The following is a 17,014-nucleotide window of genomic DNA, read 5'->3' as shown; positions in this document are numbered from 1 at the left end:
CCTCTTGTGGCTCAATTTTCCGTCAAACTATAGACAGAGAACAATAATAATAGCGTGGTATATATAGTTTAGGATAATCAACCATTTATAATCAAAAGGGAAGTAGCTATCTAAGGTCAAATTTCGGAAGGTTATAAATGGAGTCATTGAAATAAAAAAAGATGACGAGGTGGGACAGGGATATTGAGGGCACTTCAATGGATGAGATTAAACAATGTATATGAGTTGCTGTATGTACAATTGATGATTTGCTTTGTAAACCTTCACCCAACTCCCAATAAAAAGTAAAAATTAAAGAGACAAAAACCAAAAATTCGTTCTATCCAAAATAACAGGCTTGAGTATTCTACCAAAATTTAGATATTATCTCCAGGACAGACTTGACTTATTAAACACTGATGACTGAATGGTAGATAAGCTGTAGTATGACATTAAGAGCATCATACATTAAAAAAAAGCAAAGGTTATTAAAAAGACCAAAAAGAAACACAAGGCAACATGGGTCAGGGGAATGAACAACAGAAACTTTGGGAGAAGGGAGACAACGGTTGGTGTAAGATATGAAATAATAATTTATAATTTATCAAGGGGTCACAAAGATGGGAGAGGGGAAAGAGGAGCTGATACCAAGGCCCAAATAGAAAGTAAATGTCTAGAAAAGAATGATGGCAACATATGTACAAATATGCTTGGTACAATTGATGTATGGATTGTTATAATGTAAGAGCCCCCAGTAAAATGATCTTTTAATAAAATTTTTTTTAAAGACCAAATGGTTATCAGAAAGGGTGGTAGTTATATAATCTGTTGTCAATTTGAGAGGATTAAGAGTGAAGGGGTAGAGGTTAGTTTGTCAATCAGGTCACAGTTTGATGACCTCATTCGGAGGTGTTAAGGAGATAAACAACTTGCTGGAGGCAGACCACATGCTTACTTCCTGTGAAACATTCCATTGAGAAGACACATGGAGTTATACTAGAGCTCTGGAGGCAGAGGAGTCATGTGGAGATTCCTGCCAGTGCTGAGATGTTTATATCGCCACGGAATCCACAAGACCTTCCACCCACTGGCTTGTGATCTTCCTGCATTCGGTTTCATTGCATGCGTTTTGTGAGTCTAAAGAGGATTTTATTGATTGGTATCAGACATATGGGCTAATATCGGACCTATTGACTTGATCTGGACTGGGCTGGGATGTTTTCTCAATATTCAATTGTTCTTGTATGTAAACCTCTTTCTTTTTAAAAAAAAATATTTTATTGGTGGCTCTCACCAATCGCCGACGACAAAGTGGGTGCATAAGCAAATGTGAAGAAAGCTGATGGTGCCCGGCTATCAAAAGATATAGCATCTGGGGTCTTAAAGGCTTGAAGATAAACAAGCAGCCATCTAGCTCAGAAGCAACAAAGCGCACATGGAAGAAGCACACCAGCCTGTGTGATCACAAGGTGACGAAGAGATCAGTTATCAGGCATTAAAGAACAAAAAAATCACATTAATGTGAATGAAAGGGAGTGCAGAGTGGAGACCCAAAGCCCATCTGTAGGCAACTGGACATCCCCTTACAGAAGGGTTGCAGGAAAGAGATGAGCATTTAGGGTGCAGTATAGCACTGATGAAATAAATATCTAAAAGTCATGTGAGTGTCTATGAATTTGTTTCACTAGTGTACCTAGACTAACACAGAAAAATTCTGAAACTTGCTCTTAAATGAAGAGTTGCTAAAGCAAATGGAATTAATGATGAAGTAAAATAACTGAATAGAATAGACTGCTCTTTTGATATTGTATGATGGATGAGATAACTTATTTTTGCCAAATTTGCTTTTCACTAATTTTTCCCCAGCATAATAATCCTTAAAGTCATTCTAAGAAAGTGTCTCTCAGTCATTCTGGTGCATACTACAAAAGAGTAAACATTCTTCTTTATATATAAATATCAATCTGTTTGCTTAGAGATAAGATTTAAAGCAAACAGTAAAAGCAATTACATAAAGCAATTGTTACTGTCTTAAGTATAAATACTGTGAGAAGCTTCAGTTTTATATCTAGACTTGTTTTTTAGAAAGACAAAATACTGTCTTTTAAGTGAGAACTGGAGTTAAAATAGCCTACTTCTTAAGTATTTGTTATCATCTGATCTTGCAAATTGTCCTCAGCTCCAAATTAAGTCCTAAGAAGATTTAATGCTTACCTTGTGACAAGCACTATTTTTTTAATTTCCCTCAAAGAAGCCCTCATTTTTAATTCCCCCCTGAAGAACTAGAGGGGTTGAACTGCTGACCTTGCAGCTAGCAGCCCAACACATAGCCCTCTACACCACCAAGAACCCTAAGCACTATGTTTTGTTCAGAGTAAATGAAATTAAAACAAAGACCCAAAAACCTCTTGACACCAGGACTCCAGAAGAAACAGGCTGTTTTCGCGGGTGTTCTGATTTAGGAGAGGTGGGAGAACTACCTCTCCCCACTCCTGATCGTTCTGCATGTTCTAGCCTTCTGTCAGGTCAGGACCAGGGCCTATAGTTCAAGTGTTACATTAACTTTCCACAGCAAAAAAAAAAAAAAATGTCTATTAAGGGGCCATTCAGAACTGGACACTACTGACCCCATGGGATAAAACAGAGAGCAAGGAAGACCGTTACCTATTTTCACGGGGCTTACTGACAGTCAGCTGGGGGAAGACAGAAAACAAAAGTAAAGAAGCTATTATAACCAAGTGTGAAAACTGCCACAGGTAATGATGATTTCTGTAACTGAGAATTCTAGCATTTTTCAAATTGCAGATCACAACTCATTAGTGGGTCACAGGATGCATTTTTAGAAGTTTTATTTATTTTGTTGAGCATGTTGTCAGGTGCTGTGTTAGTCTGGGTACATTAGAGAAATAAATCCACAGAAAGCCATATGTATAAAAGAGTTTTATATAAAGTGTAAATGCACATCAAAAAAAATCCCAATCCAGTGCTGCCCAAACCCACAAGTCCAACATTAACACACACACTATAACGCTGTCTGCAGGAGGAAAGCCAAATCAGTGAACGTGTAAGCATCTCAGTGCTGGCAGAGGTCTCCACATGGCTGCTCCAGCATCCAGGCAGGGCTGTATTCGGGTAGGTCCATGTGGCTTCTCCTCGGGGATGTCTTCCAGGAAGTCAGCCTTGCCAGCTGAAGCAGGGAACCCTGGTCCGACCATCACAAAGCAGGAAATCCGAGAACTAGAAAGGCGAGGCTCACTGAGCCATTTATCCCTCTGCCCTTCAATGAACCCCACATGTGTTTACCAGCCACCTTGGCACAATAAACTACCTCCGGTGCTGTTGAGCCAACCCTAAATACAGCAGAATGATACACTTCCTGGTCCTGAGCCATCCTCATGATTTTCCTTATATTGGTGTCCATTGTTGCAGCCACTGTGTCAAACCATCTTGTCTAGGGTTTCCCTCTTTTTCGCTGGCCCTCTACTTTACCAAACATGAGGTCCTTCTCTAGGGACTGGTCTCTGCTGACATTGCACGCAGCAAAACATCAGCTACTTCCACACTTTGTACTTGTGCCATTTCTTCACATCGGTTATAGTCCTTGAATCGTGCAATCATGCTCTTTCCCTTTCTGAGTTGTTTCTCCCTCTCTAATATAAATCCATTGCCTGGATGTTCCTATCAAATTTGCTAAATTGTGGTTGTCAATTTGACCTTCTATAGTTCTTCAAAGAGTTTAATACCATACTTTTTATTAGTTATACTAAACTTTTGTTCCATTTTTTTTACTTTTTTTTTACTTTTGTTCCATTTTAAGATGACTTATCCACTTTCCATGGCTCCAGAAAGTCTGAAGTTCACGTGAATTTGAAATTGTTGATCAGGCTTCTTCTATAGAATTTTTAATCAAAATGTTTAGTTAAAATAGTTGGGCACCATTCATGAGGGCAATTAGTCACACATTCTAATAACTCTTTCTATTCCCGACCCCTTTTTTTCATGCTCTAATTATTGTGGCTTGGATGACCACCAGTAAGCTTTTAAGACCCCACACACTACATGGGGGTGGGACGTGGAAGTATGGGGAGCTGATAGCTTTGAGTACTCTATAACTTCACAGAAGGGATTGAACAGAATTGTATGTTGATGAATATTTTGGATTGTGTAAAATATGGCAAAATACCCTGCAAACTATTTATTATGGGGTGAAAAATGGGTTCGGGGGGAGTAGCGTGGGGAAACAAGGAGAGCTGATATTAAGGAATTCAAGGAGAAAAAAATATTTTGAAACTGATTGTGGTATCAATTGTATATTACTGCTTGATGTGATTGAACTATGGAATATTATAATATCTATAAGAGTTCCCAATTAAATGATTAAACATTTTCTTAAAAAGAAATGTGAATCCGACTATAGTTCACACATATACCCATAAAAACAAGCATGCACAGTTGTATTCTATATTTATGTTGCACTAGTGGAGTATATATATTCATATGTGAACCAACAATTTTTACATTAAATAATGTATAAGAAATATCTTAAACAATCAGTATATATAGTGAACCTCATTCTTTTGATGGCTGTGTGATAGATGTCATAATTCCTCCATTCCCCGTAAGTATAGGTTGCTATTCTTAACGTCCAGTGCTGCAATGAACACACCCTTGGTAGCTTTTTCTATCGAATAGATTCTTCAAAATGCTGGTGCTATTTTCGAGTTTACTGAGCACTTAGTTTGTCAGTTTATGAAGTCTGCTACCTTGCATTGCTTAGCAAGACTACAAAGCACACACAAATTAATCTGAATTTCTTGAAGGGTGTTTTATCAGTCATTCCAGTGTTGTTGTGAGTTGGTCATGATGTTCCCTTCCAGATCTTCTGTTTATCTGTGATCCCAGTACACCAAACTTCATACAGTGCTCTGAACTGATGAGTTTCAGGTTTGCGCTGCTCTTTCTCCCTGCAATGGCTTGCCCTAGCTTGCTGCTACATAACCTTCTATCATTCCCTGAAGGCCTAGCTTGCTGCTACATAACCTTCTATCATTCCCTGAAGGCCTAGCTTGCTGCTACATAACCTTCTATCATTCCCTGAAGGTCAACCGGTTCAATCTTCCTTCTGAGAAGGCTTTTCCCATCCTCCCACAGAGGGAGCAGGAAGAGTTCACCTCTCCCAGGAGGCTCCCCTGGGCTCAACAGAAGACCATTGTGGCATTTATCATGCTGGTAGAATTATTTGTTTCACATTCTTTTATTTCACATTCTGTTTGCCATTATTTGTGTGTGAGCTTGTTGAGGCACAGGTATCTTTATTTATATATATATATATATATATATATATATATATATATATATATATATATATATTTATTTAATTGGAAAAACATGTTCACAGAAAATTTAAAAAACATGAATCTCTGTCTACTTGTCTCCAAACCTCAGCTTATTCCCTCAGACAAAATTATAATACCCAATTTGGGGGGGGCGGTATCTTCACAGAAATATTCTATTTGCTACTTTTGTATAAGATAAACATGCATACATATACTATTCTGTATTTACTTTTTCTTTTAATATCTCCTAAAGATCCCTTCTTTATTATTAATTTTTAATTTTTTAAAGATCCTTTCAAGAAGCTCTCGTGGCACGGTCAGTTGCACATTGGAGCCCACCAGCTGCCCTGTGGGAGGACGATGAGGATGTCTGCTCCTACAAAGATGTACAGACTCAGAAACCTGAGGAAGCTGGGGTTCTACTCCATCCTACAAAGTTGCTGTAAGTTTGAACCAACTTGATGGCAACAGGCTTGGTGGTATAGAGATCTTTTCTTATGAGTTCATGTCGATCAGCCTCATTTTCGTTATAGTGGATATTTTACTGTATAGATAGGTTTCAATTGATTTAATCACCCACTGATTAACATTGTGCCTACATTTCAATCGCCTCAAATGCATGAGGAAGTTGGACATTGAATAAGGAAGACCAAAGAAGAGTCAATGCTTTTGAATTGTGGTGCTCTCAAAGAAGATTGCCAAAAGGACAGACAAACCTCTTTTGGAAGAAGTACAACCGGAATGATTCTCAGAGGCAATGGTGGTGAGACTCGGTCTCATATACTTTGGATCTGTTGTCAGGAGAGACCAGTCCCTGGAGAAGGACATCATGCTTGATAAAATAGAGGGGCAGCAGAAAAAGAGGAAGGTTCTTGACAAAGGGAGTGACACAGTGGCTGCAGCGATGGGTTCGAACACACGAAGAGCTGTGAGGATGGCGGTTTCGTTCTGCTGAACTGAGGGTCATGATGCGACAGGACTGACTCCGGACACTTCACGAGCAACACGTGAATGCCCACATTTTTAAGAGAGCAACTGAGTGTAACGCTCTGTACATTTTGTAATTGTTGAAGCACTCTGCTACAGTCTGGTTACTGGGAGAGTGTTTTGGGGGGGTTGATCCTCTAATAAGTTCAGTTATCTGTCCTTCTGCTTAGGTTGAAGTGATTATCAATCAGGTCTAATCACTTGACAGCAGGATTCCACATTTGGAAACACTCCAAATGTCTGACAACTGATGAATGGAAAAACAAAATGTGGTATAAACAGTGGAATATTACACATGAATAAAAAGGAATGAAGTATCAACATTAGCTACCACCTGGATTTGAAACTGTAAGACAATACTTGAAAATACTATGCTAAGTCAAAGAAGCCAGCTTGTAACATTCCATTTATAGGATATCTCTAGACTAGGCAAATCTTTAGAGACAAAATAGGTTAGCAGTTGCCTAGGGGTTGAGGGTGGGGTGTGGAAGGACTACTAATGGCTAAGGGGGTTCTTTTTGGGATGACGAGAGGCTACCCCAAATTTAGATAGTGATGCTGGGTCTAAAACTCTGAATAAACACTGCTCGGTGAAAACCACTGAATCGCACACCTTCAGGAAGAGTGGGATGTGTATGGTATACTTTCATGTTGACTTCTTGTACGGCTTGGTATTCTACTGCCCACTAGTACTTTCTGGCATCTGGTAAAGAAACATTCAGTGGTGCCAAATTATGGTGTGTAGAAGGTATTGAAGAAGGGTGTGCGTCCCAGAGGTGTACATGTGCAACACATATGCCTCTTTTGATTGCTGTTCAATGAGGTAAGCCTTGTGCATAGGTATGGTTTTCTGTCTGCCATTTGGAAGTTGTGATTTTGGTCTGATGCAACTTTTCAAGTGAAGAACTTATTTTCTAGACTAATACTGGAGCTTTCCAAAAGCCTCACGAGCCTTCCACTTTGTTGGCTGGCTGCTCCTGCCTCTCCTTGTTTTCTTGAGCACACTATGCCAATTTTTGTTTACAGCACCAGGTAACAAGGGGGACAGGTTGACCAGCTTTCCTTCGTGTCCACTCTCATTAGGCAGCTGACTGTGGGCCAAGAAATCCAATAGGAAGACTCTACCTTTTGACGAAGAACAAGCGAGGATTAAGAACAAGCGAGGATTAAGCGTGGTGCCAAACAATGGTTAGATCCCACTTATTGGAAAGCATTTGCTTGTCACGAGAATGCAGCACTAAGGACACTCAAAGAGCTCTGTGCAGCCACTGCAGGGGCCTTTATGGGTTACTTTGTGTTACCATAAAATTACACACAAAATACATTCACGCAGGACAAACGGTTTTTCTCATGCCTCGTCCCACCTATCCTGCTCCAGAGTCCAGGAGGATATCTGTCATCCACATGCTACTTATCAAAGTCCACCTTACCTAATAATGTGTTAACATGATTCAATTATTAAGCATGCATCTCAGGACATTACCTTTTATCAACCAAATCTAACAAACACAATTTGGTCATGAGAGGGTGAATTTTTATTATGGATGAATGATATCTCAAGAACATTGTTAAAAAAATATTCAGGTCACAAAGCATTGCTGTATGCATACATTGCCTTCGTTTGAGATAGCTATAGATAGAAAATGCTGTGTAAACTCTCACAAAGAAACAGAGACATGCAGATTAAGAAGCTGAGCATTCTTTTCACATACGTCACAGCTTTTGAGCTGTGAGTGAAAGAAGAGCAACTTAAAAAAGAAATTTAGTAATAACTGTTTCTACTGGGAAGGTCACTCCTGGCTTTCGACCTGACTATAAACCGAGGCTCATAGAAAGTTTTCAGGACCGCTGGGCTTTTTTTCTTTTGGCTCTATGTGCCTAACTTTTTCTCAGGTTCACTCAACAAGGGTCCCTTGCAAATGAAGGTGTCCAGTGTCCTGAGGGTTTATAATCCCAAAGAAAGAGTGTCTTCCATGCTGACTCTTTGAGAGTCTAAAGAGAATTCTGGAAGGTAAGCTCAGCGTCCATTAAGCAATAGAGACTGAGTATAATTATTATTTATATTGACATGCCGACCAGACAGAAAAGCACTGACGTTCTAGACACAGAATTAAGGGTGTACATTTTCAGGAACTATTGAAATGGTGGTATTCTTAAGTAGACATTTTTATATTAATAAGGTTTTTTTCCCATAAAGTTCTTTCAATATAATACCTGAGGCAAGATATATTTATAAACCCATTGAAATAGTACCCCCCCCAAACCAGGACAGATAAACCCCTTAGGACCAATAATGAGAGTAGTGATACCAGGAGGGAAAGAGAAGGTGGGGTAGAAAGGGGCAACCGATCACAAGGATCTACATATAACTCCCTCCCTGGGAGACGGACAACAGAAAAGTGGGTGAAGGGAGATGTGAGACAGTGTAAGACATGACAAAATAATTTATAAATTATCAAGGGTTTATGAGGGAGAGGGGGAAGGGTGGAAGGGGAAAAAATAAGGAGCTGATAACAAGGGTTCAAATAGAAAGCAAATGTTTTGAGAATGATGATGACAACAAATGTCCAAATGTGCTTGACAAAATGAATGTATGTATGGATTGTGATGAGTTGTACGAGCCCCCAATAAAATGATTTTAAGAAGAAGAAATAGAACCCCCTCCCCACCCCACCCCCCAAAAGGAGCGAAAGGATGTTCAATGGTCTGGAAGATATCACCGTTGACTTACTAACTCAACCATTGCCAATCCTTTTTCCCTTGTTAACCTCAACATAATTGGAATGTTTATATATTTGTTTTCCTAGTGTTCGACTTAAGCAGATGTGGCAATGTGGCCTATTCTGGTCAATGGGTCTAAGTACAAATCTGAAATAGTTTACTTTTCCCAAAGGGAAGATGTGTCTGGCACGCCACTTTGTCCTCCTTTCCTTCTCTGAATGAGAATGTATGTTGCGGACTGCAGCTGCCATCCTTTGTCTGGGAGACAATTGGGCCACTATAGATGGAGGGGGGTAACAGCCTGGGTGTCTGATGACATTGTAAGCCCCTGCACCCTCTCTGACTGTCTACCTGGAGATTCATTGTGATGTAACACAACTAAATCTCATTCAATCCAAGGATCCCTGGTGGTACTGTAGGATAAGCACTAGACTGCTCATCACAAGGTCAGTGGTTCAAACTTACCAGCTGCTCCACAGGAGACAGATGAGGATGTTTGTTCCCATCAAGACTTACAGCCTGGGAAACCTTACAGAGGGTTTTTATGAGTTGGATTCAAATTGATGGCAGTGGGGTTGGTTTTAGGTAATTCCTGAAGTTATCGTTAGGTTTTGAAGGACTGAAAATATTCTTAACTGATTTAATGGTGTGAGCTTGATATTCTGGGGGCAATGAAACGACCGTAACTTTTCATCACAATCTCTTCACGAAGTTGTCACACATGAATTTTGAGGGATTATTTCCTGGACCTTTTTTGAACATAAAATCTCACAAAGAAACATTTTAAAAGGGTAGAGTTTATTTTAACATATTGATATATATGTATATACATAAACTATTTAAAAATAAATGTGAATTATAATCATTATAAAACATAAATCAGCCCTAAGAGAATATTATCAGAGTAAAAGAGCATGTATTGACGTCAGTCTTACATTATTGCACTTGCCTTGTAAAGTTAGGATACATAAGAGATTTAGCGCACTGTATTCCACCCCTTTCATATTATCATCATGATATATCACCAAGGTATGAATACCTTTAGGAATGTGCCAACTTATAACTTATTCCAATAAACAAAATTATCTAACAGTTATTAAAGTACCATTAATTTACCTAAAATGAGTTATCTAAAAAATACTAGCCTAAATCAAAACCCTGAGGAATTAAAATCTTTTTACATGATAGTTTTGGTTAAGTGCAGTTCCATTCATACTACTTTATTTAAGGTCATACTTGGTAAGGCATAGTAAAAATAAAATCTAAGTAACAATCTAATACTATATTTCATTTCTTGCTACAAAGTTGGTTTTATTTCCCCAAAAAGTAGTTTTTGCATGTCACTCTGGACCTCTTTTCCCACCTGCTGGCTTAGTTGCAGTATGGACAGTAGTTAAAGTGCGTGCACTAGCTTTATAATGATGGCTCGGATAGAATCACCTGACAAATGACGTGTCAAGAGAGTTCATGTCCATGCTCAACCATGGCTTGCATAAACTGCTTGAAGACTCGATCCATGTAGGTGTGCCGTGGCCAAAGTCCTTCCAGAAAACCAATATGGCCTCCGTAAGAGGTAAGGACCAAAGCCACATTAGGGTTTTGCTTAGCTGTTTCTATCGGGATACCTTGGGGTTGAGGGTGGTGGGGGGGGTGGGAAGGTAGGAGAGGGGAAAGGGAAGAAGAGAGAAAATATATAATCATTACTATTTTTAATAGAAAAACTTCATATATTTATTATTGGTAATCAATTAAAACCACCATGAAACAAATATCTATAATGAGTAAACAGAGTAGGTCTTATAAATGTATACTATCTATATTCATATGGTCATATAGTGGACTATTGTTTTTGTACGAATCAAACCAATTGTTTAATTTTATCACATCACAAAAGTATAGCTGGAGATTTCTTGTGATGCAAGATAATAAAATATCATTATTTCCGAAGTCCTTGTTAGACAGGCTTTGAGGAATTGGATAAAATAATTCAAAGAATGGTACATACTCGCACTAGAGACGACCTGTCTCTCACCTGCGTGTCACTGTCTCTGTGGCCTTTGAATCATTTACAAGAAGTCAGATGCCTAAGGCCAACTAGTAGCTCTATTAAAGAGCCCAAATGATAGTTCTATATCTACATCTATACCTATATTTCTCTCTATAAATATATGAGGGAGCTTCAAAAGTCCATAGAAAACTGGAATTAAAAGGTTAGAGGATAATGGACTTTTTCCATGGACTTATTGAAGCTCCCTAGTGTAAAAAAACAAGCTTCCTGCTGATGAGTCAAGTCTGACTCATAGTGACCACACAGCACAGAGTAGAACTGCCCTGTGTGGTTATCAAGATTGTCAGTCTTCAGGGAAGCAGACTGCCACATCTTTCTTCCTAGGAGGGGCTGGTGGGCTCAAACTGCTGACCTTTAGGTTAGCTGTGGAGTGCTTTAATCACTGTGCCACCAGGGCTCCTACAACAGATAGACATATCACAAAGCAAACAAACAGGAAGAATAAGATACACACAAATGGTAACAGTGCCTATTTCTGAATGGTTTCTTTGCCTTTCTTCTGTGCATTTTTATTTTTGTGGGGAAGAAGAAAATTGATTTTGAAATAGATGCTTTATTTAAAAGAATTCACCAATAATTAAATACACCCTGAGTATAAAGTATACTCTAAAAAGTGTTCATTAAGGTTGCTTAATTTTTGTTACATTTCTCCCATGCTTAGAGTTCAGACAATTCCAATGTTTTAACTTAAGAACTGTAATGGATCACAACCTGGCATAAGAAAAATTTTGATTTTAGGTTCTGGCAAATCTTGTCTCCCTAATTACGATAATGCAGTTTATTTCCACATCTTGAGCTGAATCTTAAGGTAAATCTGCTAAGTAAAGGCAATCTCTCCTTACCCTACTCTTTTAAGATTAAAAAGCTGACAAACTAAATCTGAGTTCCTCCAAATTGCTTTTGGTTTGCTGCTGAGTGCTGTAACCATTGTACCACCAGGGCTTGTACAACAGATACAGATACAACAAAACAAACAGAAAGATGAAGATACACACAGATGGCACAGTGAGTTATGGGGGTGGCTGCTAATTGCAAGGTTGGTAATTCAAATCCACCAGCTGCTCTGTGGAAGAAAGATGAGGCTTTCTGCCCCTGCAAAGGTTCACAGCCCCGGAAACCCTATAAAAGGTTACTCTGAGTCAGAAGTGACTCTGGGCAAGGAGTTTTTTTTTTAATTGTTTTTGTTTTTTACTGAGACAGATGCTGCTGTGATACGCTACTAAATTTGACCCTTCACAACACTCCTGGAAGAATAAACTTCAAGACCCTAAATCAAAGCACAGCAAGCTAATTCTTGACCAAAAGGAGTGCATCTACATCCAAACCCAGGAAGAAGACGTCAAAGTGAACATCTCTTATCTTCAGACTAAGGATGGGAGCTTAAAGGGAAAGGTCAACGATGGATGGTGCGAACAGTCAACAGACTCAAGCTTTCTAAGAACATGTCTGAAGCAAGGCCTGGCTATCTCCTTCTGAAAAATCAGTCACTGAAAACTCTGTGGACCACTGTTTTACTCAGACATGCGTTGGAATAAATGACAGCTGGACTGGAAACGGCCTGTGCTAATTTTGCTTTGTTTGGTTCACCATACATTTACTACTCAGCCTTGCATTTGCCTTGATTGTAACTAAGAAGCTCCGTTTTACTTTGGGGCTACACTCAGCAATTTCTAACACCGAGAGTTACAGCCAAAGCCGGAAAACAAAAGGCTGTGTGCCATGGCTGAGTCATGGGGATGATGTTGGCTGGCTGCCTTTTCAGACTGCAGACAATTGTCCACTATTCTGATGTGGCAAGTCTATTTTAAGGGAAAAAACAGGAAAGAATGAGTTTAAACTTCAACCAAGTAGGTCAGGTTAAATATTAGAAATTTTTGTTGGTAGAAGGGTGAGTGAAATGGAAAAATACCAGATTACCTTAATCCAATGGAATTTAACTCAACGACTAATATTACAGTTTATCCATGTCATTTTCTGGTTTGTGACAAAAGGCCAAAATTTCCATTACTCTAAAATTACCTGAGATTACTTGTACGTCACACAAGACGATGGAATTCACTAGAGCAGCGGTTCCCAACCTGTGGGTCGCGACCCTTTCAGTGGTCCAATGGCCCTTTCAAAGGCGTTGCCCAATTTATAACAGTAGCAAATTTACAGTTATAAAGTAGCAACAAAAATAATTTTATGATTGGGGGATCACCACAACATGAGGCCCTGTCCTGGCATTAGGAAGGTTGAGAACCACTGCCCTAATTTTTTTAATATCGGAAACTCTTACACTATGTAGGTGTTAGGTTTGTAGGCAGAATATATCAATATTTTAATGAAGTATTTGAAAAAATGTTTTACAAATATTTGTGGGGCAAATAAGGAGAAAACGTTTTATAAAGTGCTAGTGTCCAGAGCGAAAACAAAGGCTGTTTCCTTCCACATGTGACTTTACCGTTCTAATGTGCCATAGTCACCGGGACAGTCAAGGCCATGTGTGTTGGCTGGGTGGAGGGCACACTTCAAAACCTTCTTATTTAGAAACCATGTAAAGAAAAGGCATGTGGTGATAACATACTCGTAGGCAAAGATCCTGTAACAATCTGTCTGAAAGGCAGCTTATTGGATAAAAAGGAAACATTATAAACATGAGAACAAGGAGAGCCCTGGCGGCATAGTGGTTATGCATTGGGCTGCTAACTTCAAGGTCAGCAGTTTGAAACCACCAGCCACTCCGTGGGACAAAGACAAGGCTTTCTGCTCCCGTAAAAAGTTAGTCTCAAAAACACATGGGCAGTTTTACCTTCTCCTATAGGATCGTTCTGAGGAAGAATGTCCTCAGTGGCAATGAGATTGGTTTTTTAAAAAAAAGAACAAGCAAAGTGAGTGTCATCACTTGCTCTTAGTGGGTGAGAAAGGGTTCTGTAGAAATGTTTAAGAAAGATCCAAATCATTTAGGTATTATGTCATGAGTATCTAGTTTAGTTTTGTTTTTTTCTGTTAATCATATTGAAAAATAAGTGTGACTGACATTTTACTTCTTAATCCTGCAATTCCTTAGCAAGAGTAGTATGTTAAAATAGCAAATTTAAGTCAAAACATAAAGAAGGATGTTTATTTTACCGTGGCTGGGTGAGAAAACATCATCCACAGAGTTCAGACACAAGACAGGAATCCCTACAGACTTCAGCCTCCGATTTGGACTGGCATCAGTATAGTAGTCATCAATGGTTCGGTATCCGAACATGACGGAGGTGAATCGCTCATCAAACTCTCTGATGGATTTAGCCTGAACAAAATCAAAACAAACTGTCTATCTTCTGGAGCTCAAACAAGGAAATGAAAGTACTACACTCAGAGCTTCTCTCCTACCTTCATGACAAGATCCATGTCAATATGTTTTACAAACATATGCCGGTGCCTACAACAAAAGAATTGCAAAAGTCAAACATTCAGTTCATTTCCACCTCGGTCACACCGAAATGCCCCAGAGTCCATAACTAAAAAGCCCACCATGGGGCACACAGTTGGTACTTAATAAATATTTACTTAATCAATCAAGCAAGAGTACCGTATGTTGATGTCTTTCCTGAAGGCATTATTGTTTAAAATGTTACACTGAAAAATGGAATTTACATTTCTGCATACTTATTTTCAAAAGTTAGTAATTTTCCAGTGTAATTTTAATAATTTTGGGGGCTAAGATCCCCATTTCAATGACCACTTGAGTAGTTCCTGATGACTGCTATGTTATCATTATGTAATTTTATATATAAATTAGGCTTAATCAAACGTTTAATATGAAACTTAAAGATAACTATGATTCAAAATGCGATGCCCAAATGAACTGATTTTGAATATAGAGTTTATTTATAAATTTATCACATCACTTAAAAAGACATGGCATAAAAAACAAAAACAGATCTATACTCTACTACAGAAGAAAAAAATGCCAGAAAAACTAATCCAAAGACACCATTTCCCTGAAAATATCATCAATGAAGTGGAGTATACAGGAGGCAAGTTATGAAACTATCTTAGATCTGAGTCACTGGATCAGTCTTGGTGGACACCAGGGTCAATTGGCATAAAATCATTCACAAGGTCAATGTTCTACAGCTAGGTTGGTGAGCAGCAAACTGAGGTCCTAAGGTGCCATCTAAGGGGCACTGAGCACTTCTAGACTAAGTCAGCAGAAGAAGAAAGGCCTAGTGGTCTACTTCTCAAACCTCAGCAGTGCTCGGCTCTACTCTGACACATGCGGGGTCGCCAGGGGCTGAGGGCCAACTTGGTGGCATCCAATAACAAGATTATTAACATGCAGAAACCAGGGAAATAGCCCATTATGTTACTCAAAACATTTCAGATGGATACTGCTGGTCTTCCAGAGTAATTTAGGACACTCCTCTCCAGAGTGGGGTACGTGTTCCTTAGGAATTTTATAGAACAGTCCAGTGAGGGTACAGAAAGAAAGCATTACAACTTTCACCAGCACTTTTGGTTTACACTTACACTTAAAGCTTACTTGTGTATGTTTATAATATACAGGATATTTTGGTACAGTAGTAAAGGCGTATCATATATAAGTAAATCTACATATTAATTTTTTTCTTATGGGGGCATGTAATTCAAAAAAGGCTTGGGGACAACAGCTTTTAGAGATAACTCACTTATTAACTGAAGACTGGAGGCAGCTTGTCAAATAGTAATTGAAAAGTAGCCAGTTCAGGGGCTTCTCCAATGACTCTGAACAAGCAAAGACATTCCAACCAACTGAAAACGTTGCAGCTCCCATCAAAGGAGTTTGAGACCCAATTCTGCCCAGGTAGTTTAAAAGCAACATTCTAAAATGAGAAGAAACAGGAAAATCAGTGATCACTGTGTTCTCTCTCTAAGACATCTCATTTTGAACGAGGCCTTCCACATTAACTAAGTAGAAGAAAACCATAAACCACTTATTGAGTCTTGTAGCTTGAAAAATGCAAGCCTCTTCATTCTTTCCTTATATTCATATAATGATTTATCTTGAAAGGGCTGCATTGAGGGTAGGAACAAAGGGGAGCAGCTACCATGCAGCTCAAGAAGAAAATGTTTTGAAACTGATTGTGGTAGCAATTGTACAGCACTGCTGGATGTGAATGAACCAGAGAGTGTTGTGATAGCTGTAAGAGCTCCCAATAAAATGATTAAATAATAATTTTTAAATGATTTAGAAAAAGGCTATATTATAAATGGAGGGGGGATAACATTATTAGCTACACAAGCATCCTATGGAGTACAACTTGAGAGAAATCTCCCATAAGAGTGGTTTTATACTTTGGCTGCACACTGGGAGCACCTGCAGAATTTAAAAAAAACTACTGTGTCTCATTCCAGAACTTCTGGGTTCATTGGAGTTGGTGATCCTAGCAGACTAAAAGACTCCTTAGTCTAGAGTTAGGCTTTCTCAATGGCAAACAACAAGGCGTTCTTTGGCCTGAGGCAGACAGAGCTGGGAGGCTGCTGTACTGCACAAACTGGAAGGATTGGCGGGAGGAGGGCCAGCAGTTGCCGTGACTAAACAGGCGGGGTAGTTCTTGGTTATTGCTCAGGAGCAAAGCAATGCCAAGATGTTACAACAACAAAAAGCTTGTTTTATCTCTACAGGACCAAGAATGTCACTATAAAAGAAAATAAATAAATACAAAGGAGAAAGAATGCGTGTGAGAGAGATGGAGAAGCTGCTTATTGATTGAGAGACATATGAGACCTATCACTTTCCAAGAATGACCTTTCCTGGCTGCTGACTCGCACTGTAAAATCAAACTGACAATTGGGAGAATGTGACTACTCACTGACTATTTGATGGTATTTGGGAATAATTGATCATTTTCTTTCTAATTTTTTTTCCTTAAAGAGAGATCTTGCCTTTTAGAGATTTCTGATAAAATATTTA

The 17,014-nt window shown here is 38.9% G+C and overlaps 1 protein-coding gene across 1 annotated transcript in view; it reads right to left on the bottom strand.

The window, feature by feature from the left end:
- Positions 1 to 9,826: 9,826 nt before the first annotated feature.
- Positions 9,827 to 17,014, bottom strand: part of ABHD3 (abhydrolase domain containing 3, phospholipase) — a 62,689-nt gene continuing 55,501 nt past the window's right edge. Inside the window, exons 7-10 of the mRNA XM_075532729.1 lie at positions 15,750 to 15,923; positions 14,452 to 14,500; positions 14,203 to 14,368; positions 9,827 to 10,648 (exon numbers count right to left, since the gene is read on the bottom strand). Coding sequence (XP_075388844.1) covers positions 10,479 to 10,648; positions 14,203 to 14,368; positions 14,452 to 14,500; positions 15,750 to 15,923 — 559 coding nt within the window. The 3' untranslated portion in view covers positions 9,827 to 10,478. The remainder of the gene's footprint in view (positions 10,649 to 14,202; positions 14,369 to 14,451; positions 14,501 to 15,749; positions 15,924 to 17,014) is intronic.

Source organism: Tenrec ecaudatus, chromosome 15 (genome assembly GCF_050624435.1).
Source record: "Tenrec ecaudatus isolate mTenEca1 chromosome 15, mTenEca1.hap1, whole genome shotgun sequence".
NCBI classification, from domain to species: domain Eukaryota; kingdom Metazoa; phylum Chordata; class Mammalia; order Afrosoricida; family Tenrecidae; genus Tenrec; species Tenrec ecaudatus.
This window is presented reverse-complemented; position numbering and strand designations above follow the sequence as displayed.